The following is an 8,455-nucleotide window of genomic DNA, read 5'->3' as shown; positions in this document are numbered from 1 at the left end:
TCCTAAAATTCCCAAGTGACTGAAAATGATTCTGTCTTTAGAGTACTATGTTAGGAAACCTTGCCACTAGAGGGCCAGAGGGAGCACCTGTGAGACAGCTGTTCACAGAGTGGAAACACAAAGCTTGAAAGGCTGCTGATTCCAGGTTCTGAGGAAAGGAGTTCATATATGCAGTCACAAGAGGGGGCTGTTACTTCTGCAAACCAAAGCTCCATCCAGGGTGACAGAGAAGTGATCATTGAGTTGTACAAAGAATTGACTCTTATCCCCTTTATCACCTGTACTTCAAAATTTCACATTGAGTGTGTGCGCAGTTTTAAGGACATGAGTAAGCCATTTTCCAAATGCAGAGCAAAGAGCTGACCCTCCACAGGAAAAAAAGGGAGAAGTGATTAATAGTTTAATTTTAAATGGCCAAATATTTGTTGCTAGAGTGGAGTAATAAGCTTAGATATTGTAACAGAGAAGGATGAGTAATCTTAAATTTTATTCTATCTCCTTTCTTTAATAATAACCATTTTGGGGGATAACAGAAATAGCTTTATGGTTATTTTTGTCTCTCTTATAAGATGGCTTCATTTCATTTCCCTTTCCAAATTTTATTTTCCCCTCTTTTCCTCTCTTCTTTTCTCCTACTATCCTCAATTCATTTCACCCCAAGTCATGAGCAACGAGACTAGTAACTATGCTTTATAAAGGACCCAAGTGAAATAGGAGTAAGTACCATACAAGTCATTGGTTCCTGGGCCAAGACCAGAGGAATTCAACAATGTTCATCTGAAATATACTCACACAGACATAGACTATGTTTGAACTTTGAAAATAACCTTAATGTATACTTTCTGAATTATGGCTTAACAATGGGAAAATATTATTAGTCTCTTGAGATTTGTGTTTAGTCCTGGGCACGGGAGTAGACCCAATCAAGAGACAGCTGACGCTCGGCTGGGGAGCACCCCAGTGAGCTGCCTGGTGCGGGCTGTGCACGTGGCTGCTGATTTGGCACTTGGGACCTCCCCCAACTTAGGCTCAGACACAGATCCTGAGCTCTGAGGCCTGGGACTTCAACTATGAGACTGGTGACAGGAATAACTCTTCTCCTAGCTTTGGGTAAGTGATCTGGACCTAAGAAAGAATGACTTTCATGGCTAAAGACAAAGACAGATGTCTGCTGCTTTCACTTCTCCCATTGTGCTTCACCAAACTACAGGGAAGAATGTGCTTCTCTGTGTTTCTCTGTGTCTGTGTGTTTGTCTAGAGACCCTGATCATCACTGTGAGAAGCTATCACATCCTCTACTCACAGAAGATCTCCTGAGTCTCAGTTTTCAGACTGTAAGGAGTCTGGGGCTTCATTGAATCCAAGGGTCACAGAAAACAACAATTTATCTTTGGCTTTGTGGCTCTAAGTAGCTCAGTAATAAATACTAGTAATACTTATCTTGTCCTGTGCAACAAATTTGAAAATCCTCATGGACAGGGCAAAGCCAGAGCAGGGAATTCTGGCAGTGTTTATGAATCTGCACTTTAGGCGCACCCTGATTTGACAATCCGGAGCTAATTGATTGTTTCTCAATACCCCAGGTATATTGGGAGATTCTAAGACCACACAGCCAAACTCAGCGGAGGGCGCTGAAGAAGAACCTGTGCACTTGCCCTGTAATCACTCCACAATCAGTGGACGTGAGTATGTATATTGGTATCGACAGATTCCCCACCAGGGTCCAGAGTACTTGATTCACGGTCTGAACAACAATGTGACAAATAAGATGGCCTCTCTGAGCATCGCCAAAGACAGAAAGTCCAACATCTTGGTTCTGCCCCAGGTCACGGTGAGAGACACCGCTGTGTACTACTGCATCCTGAGAGACACACACTGGGACAGGCGGGGCTGCATCTGTGTGGTATGTCCTTGCTGGGGAAGGGAAGCAGCAGCGGTGTGCCTTGTTAGAGCCGGTTTGGAAGGCAACCTTAGTATACCCGTGAAAACATATAATAGGCATATCCTTAGTTAACAATATTGTACTGAGCACTTTAAAAATTACTAACAGAATATATTTAAAGTATTCCTATCACAAAAAAAAAACAGATAAATAAAATTTTAAAAATAAGGAGAGCAAGAGAAAACTTTTGGACATAACCAGTATGTTTATGACATTGATTATGGTGATAGTTTCAAGACTATATTTTTCCCCAAAACTTATCAAGCTTTATATATTAAATGCATACTGGTTTTTGTACATCACTCATATGTCAAAAAGTTATTTTTGAAAAATTTCAACACACTGACCTTCATAATATTAAAATTGTTTGCTTCTTAAAAGACACTGTTAGAAAAATTCAAGAAAAATACAAAAGCCACAGACTAGCACAAAGTCTTCGCAAAATATTTAACAAAAGATCCATATCTAGAATATATATATTATACATAATATGTATACTATACATATAAACTCTTACAATTTAATAAAACAAAAATTTATTGTTTTTACATGGGCCAAAAATTTGAACACTTTACCAAAGTATGCCTATATATGGTAAATAAGTACATGAAAAAATGCTCAGACTCATTATAGTATGGGAGATGCAAATTAAAAGAATAAGATACCATGACATACCTAGTAGAACGGCTAAAATAAACATGACTGGCAATTCCAAGTGTTAATGAGGTTTTGGAGCAATTGGAGCTCTCATACAGTGCTGCTAAGAATGTAGATGGTCCAACTGCCCAAAACCCAGTTTCACTATTTCTTCCAAAGTTAAGCATACACATATCACATAACCTAGCATCTCCTTGCCTACTTATAACAGAAAAGAAATAAAACCTTATATCATACAAAAAACACTTAGACATGAATGTTCATAATAGCTTATAAAGAGAGTAATTGGAAATAACCTTAAAGTCCATCAATTGGTGAATAAATAAATAAATTTATATACAGCTGAACAGTGGAACACTACTTAGCAATTCAAAGTATGAACTACTAATAAATATAAAAACATAGATGAATCCCAAAATAAATATGCTCAAAGAAACCAAGAGAAATTATATACTCTATGATACTATTTACATAATATTAGAGAAAATGCACACCAGTGTATAGTAAGAAAAAGCAGAGTAGTGACTGCTTAGGGATGAATAGGGGTTGGGGGGACATAGTAGGAAGATATATAGGAGGGATTAAAAATGAGCAGAGAATAGGGCCACTAGGGAACTTTAGGATCGTACATCTGCTCTTTACCTTAACTGTCATTATTTCATCTTTGTATGCCCATGTAAAAAATGATCAAATTGTACATTTTAAATATATGCAATTATTCAGTGGTCAAGTATGCCTCAATAAAGCAGCTTTTTTTAAAGAATAAAATCAAAAGCAGATAGAACCTAATGATGAAAAACAGGCTACCAATAACAGAATTTTTCACTTTCTCATAATTACAAAGGGGGAACTGTTTCAAACATGTGCATATCACAGGATATTTTATGTATCTCATAATAAATAGCATATTCTGTTGTAAAAAGGGATGTAATCCATATATAAATTAATTCCAAAAATTCATGAATTATTCACCATTTCTCAGTCTAGCCAAGGGACGGCAGTGTCTAAAAAATATTTGAGTTAGGTTTGTGCAGTGCTGGACAAAGAAGAAACCAGAAACCTGGTTTCTGATTGGTGCAGTTTCCTGCACCAATGGAAGACCACTGAGCTAAAGTGACCTCTGCTGGGGAAGCACATTCAAGAAAACCTGATTGGGCTCTGTTTCCTAAGGAATCATGGATGGAGACTCTTCTGCAAGTACTGGAAGGGACATTGGAGTTGCAGACAGCCTGTGAGGATGTAGTTAAATGTAGGGGAGTCAGGAGATAATGCCAACTTCCTGAGGGCAGGAACTGAGTCACCTTTAATCCTGGGAAAGCCCTTTTGAGACCCAGATACAGAAGTAAAAGTAGACAGTCTTCTGTGTTGACATAATAACCTTGTTGCCTGGGGGAGTGAGGCAGGGAAAGAAAAAACCATCTCTAGTATGAACGGAAGATCTTATGTGGGTCTCCTGTATTCTCTTTACTTTTGAACAGGTCTCATAGCCAAAAACTGGACCACTGATCACAGTCCCTCATCGTCCAAGAGAGAGAAGATTTCACCATAAACTGTAATTCATCAGAGAACTCACATGCCTTATACTGATGCAGGCAAAAGCATAGTGAAGGTCTGATCTTCTAGATGATGTTGTGGAAAATTAAAGAAGGAAAAAGTCAATGAAAAATAAGTGCCAAGTTGAATGAGAAAAAGCAGAAAAGTTCCCTGAATATTACAACCTCACAGTCCAGCCACTTGGGCATCAACTCTATAAAGAAGACACATAGTGATCTCCAGACCTCTCCAGGCTGTCCTGAAATATACAGCTGGACCACAGATGCTCCCTGACACAGGGCTCCTGAGGGGTGGCTGAGACACTTGCTGAGATGAGGAGCCTAAGAAAGATGCTATTGTCCCGTTGCCAAAGAAAGGGAAAGGAGTCAGAGCAGAAGAAGCTATGCCTTCATTCCAAAATTTAATTTGGCTTTTTGTCCTGGTAACTGTTACTTTTTAGTAGATAAAACCTGAAACAGGGGTGAGAATAGCATCAATGTCAGTGATTGCTGCAATAACTGTGCACAAATCTTGTGCCTTAATTGTCCCTGGGAAACTCTTTCCCATCTGTTATTCACATACCTTGTTAATAGAAACAAATTCTGAGTCATTTATCAGGTTCCTTGTGGCATATTAAGATGCAACATGAGTACTGGTACAACAATATTGACATACTGGGAAGACTCATGGGGAGTAATTTTTTCTAAGTGTATGTTATAAATATAGAGGTAGACCAATAGATACATGTGAGAGTAGGTGGGGTAGAGGCAGAGAGAAGAAGAGACATAGTTCAGCATCTTATCTGGTCTCCTACTGGCCTTCACTACTCCAACCTCGGACCTCACCTGTTCTCACTGCCCACGGGCTGCAGTCACACCCAGTTGGCCTCTCACCTGTGATATAGCTTCACAGAGAAACAGGTCATACTCAGTCCTGCGCAGAGCTCAATTTGTAGACTTTTTTCACTTGTCTTACTGTTGTTGATGAAAAGATCAGAATTTAGGACCACAACTGGGACATGTAAATCTTTTGTCTTTAGTCCTTCACAATCACTGTTACTCTATCTGCCTCCCTCCCATCTCTGTTCCTGCTTCATGTCCAGCCCCTCAGGTACCCTGTGACTCTTTACTACCCCTTTTGCAGACCCAAAGTCTAATGTTTCTAGTCACTGAACTACTTTTCAAAATCTTCTCTCACTTTATGGTTTCCATATCCATTTCCCAAATCAGTCTTTAAAATGGAGTGATTTATACCCTAAATTACATTCAGTTCAACATGCTGGATTAACTGTCCTCAGATTGTATTTACAAAGGGAATGATTCAGGAGGTTGAAAAGAAGTCACCTCAAATGTGCATTTTCAGTTGTTATAACAGTTGGGTAGGAAGAATGTTTCATGGTAAAACAGTTTCCCACATTTCCAAACCACAGTATAGATCATGTGCCTGTGTGTAGGGCAGATTTCCTGAGCAAGGATGCCAGCACCAGTGTTGGTATTTTTTAGAAATACATTTTTATTCAAATTTCTTCAGAAGGAAAATATACTACAAGAAAGAAAAAGGATAAAGCTTCTTTTGCTTGACACTACACACAATAATTGGCAGCATCTGTTATGTAAGATGGATTTCATTTTTATAACAATCATGGAAATAATGGTGTACAATACATATTTAAAGGACCATATTCATTTAGATTTAATATAGCAGAAGGCATCAAATGGAGGTATCATTATCTTCATTTTGCTGATAAGAAAACTGAGAGGCAGAAAAATTCCCATCAAGTAACGCTTCTGAGAACATGAATTCTTCGGAGGCACAGGAGATCCACGGCCACTCCAGAGGCACTGAAGCCACTCGCCCATTATGTAGTCAGTCCTAGCCTCCACCCTCTTCCTTTCATTAAGTACCACTGACCAAATTTTCTCATGGTCTTCACTCACTGAACTGGGGTCTGGAGATAGGTCACACATTGTACCCACTTCCCCAAACTGCGTATCAGAAAATGGTGAAAACTGGGTTATTTTGCTCCTGATCCTATCAGGTAAATGAACTACATCTTCTTTGATTCCAAAAATCTCTCCCCAGGGACAATGTATACAGTCCTGGAACTGTCAGTTTCCTGCAGTTGAAAGCAGGGCCCTATAGTTACTTCTGAATACATTCAGAAAATTAAGATCATGGCATCTGGTCCCATCACTTCATGGGAAATAGATGGGGAAACAGTAGAAACAGTGTCAGACTTTTTTGGGGGGGGGCTCCCAAATCACTGCAGATGGTGATTGCAGCCATGAAATTAAAAGACGCTTGCTCCTTGGAAGGAAAGTCATGACCAACCTAGATAGCATATTAAAAGCAGAGGCATTACTTTGCCAACAAAAGGCCATCTAGTCAAGGCTATGGTTTTTCCAGTGGTCATGTATGGATGTGAGAGTTGGACTGTGAAGAAAGCTGAGCACCAAAGAATTGATGCTTTTGAACTGTGTTGTTGAAGACTCTTGAGAGTCACTTGGACTGCAAGGAGATCCAACCAGTCCATCCTAAAGGAGATCAGTCCTGGGTATTCATTGGAAAGACTGATGTTGAAACTGAAACTCCAGTATTTTGGCCACCTGATGCGAAGAGCTGACTCATTGGAAAAGACTCTGATGCTGGGAGGGATTGGGGGCAGGAAGAGAAGGGGATGACAGAGGATGAGATGGCTGGATGGCATCACCAATTCGATGGACATGAGTTTGAGTAAACTCTGGGAGTTGGTGATGGACAGGGAGGCCTGGCGTGCTGCGATTCATGGGGTCACAAAGAGTCAGACACGACTGAGCGACTGAACTGAACTGATAGTTACTTCATTTTATTTTACTGGGATTTCTGTTTGATATGATTCCTCCTTTATAACTTAAAATAAAAATAATCCACCTTTATGGCACAATTTTCTTCCTAAAAAGCTCACTACATGCATTTGCTACTCTTGATTTTCTAGCTTAGCAATGCCAATTAGAACATCATTTGAACAAATAAATTAGAACACACAGAAGTGGTATTACTTAGGTTGTTCTAGTTAGCACACTTTAGACATATATGACATATATCTTAGTAACCTGAGTGTGTTTTAAAATTTCCCTACAAATTGCCATTAACAATCTGAGAGAGTAAGCATGTATTCTTAGAGGCCTGAGAGATATGGTCCTCCATATGTATAAAATTTCTTTGAAATCTCATGTTAATGAAACTCATGTGTTATACTCTATTCTGTACTATAACCTTATTTATTTCAATATACCAACACAATGTCAAATTGGTGATCCAGAATTGCACACCATGTTTATCCCAGTGGTTAGTGTCACCCTCATACACTGTTTGCCTATTCTCCCTTAGGGGATAAAACAAATTGAAGGAATTCTCAAGGAAATGAAAATACAATTAAGGCTGAGACTGCAGATCTCATGAAGAACTGGAACAAGAGCTTCTCATTGCCGTTACAACAACAACCATCGTGATCACAATGGGGGGTAATAGACCTGGTGATAAACCTCTCATCTCGTCATCTTTGAACGTCCCACATTCCATTAAGATAGTATAAGATTAATGCAAATTTATTTTTATCTAAATGAACATGTTTCTGTTTTTATTTATGTTTATCTTTTCTTTATTAATAGTGCACAATTACTATTATTTACTTAAGTATATATTAATAAAATGCTTTACCCCCAAAAAACAGAATATAGATTATATTCACATCCACACATAATATTTATAAAAGTTGACTCTAGCTCTTAAAAAAAGGCTTAATCAATTTCAAAGAATTTTCAGTCATTCAGAATATAGTCTCTGATCACAACGGCAATAAACAAGAATTCAATAACAAAAAGATAATGAAACTTCATTCCTGTACCTTGCTAGATACAATAGCCATTTTTCAAAGGTATTCCTCCAGAAAAACATCAATGGAAAACAGTGGTTTGAGGTGGTTCGTTCTGAATAGACTGAATGGAACATCTTGCTTATGAACAGTACTTCCTGTTTGGGGCAGAAATGTCTAAAAGCTGGAGGAACTCTGCACTCAGCTACTCAGGAAGGACTGGTCTCTGCGGCAGTAAGAACAAGAGCAATTTCAACCAGAGAAGAATGTCTGTCATGATCTTCCTGGTCTGCTGTGGGTGTTCGTGGCCGTCTTTGGCTTCAGTATGTGTGGCCCTAAACATGGGGCCTCAGCTTCTCTTAGAGCTCAGGGGTGACCCTGTGCAAGTTGTGAGTAGCAGGGGTGTTAGAGGGAAGAAAAGTGGGCAAATGAAAACCTGGTGATCCTTTTCTTGATCCTTGTGTCATAGC

General features: G+C 39.1%; 1 gene segment (V, D, J or C); it reads left to right on the top strand.

Annotated features, from left to right (window-relative positions):
• Positions 1-1,024: 1,024 nt before the first annotated feature.
• LOC122443258 lies at positions 1,025-4,820 on the top strand. The segment is given in 3 exon segments: positions 1,025-1,110; positions 1,584-1,903; positions 4,078-4,820. Coding segments are annotated over 3 exon segments (369 nt in total).
• Positions 4,821-8,455: the final 3,635 nt, after the last annotated feature.

This window comes from Cervus canadensis, chromosome 6 (assembly GCF_019320065.1).
Source record: "Cervus canadensis isolate Bull #8, Minnesota chromosome 6, ASM1932006v1, whole genome shotgun sequence".
Taxonomy (NCBI): Eukaryota; Metazoa; Chordata; class Mammalia; order Artiodactyla; family Cervidae; genus Cervus; species Cervus canadensis.
The sequence above is the reverse complement of the archived record's forward strand: the minus strand, read 5'-3'. Positions and strand labels throughout refer to the sequence as shown.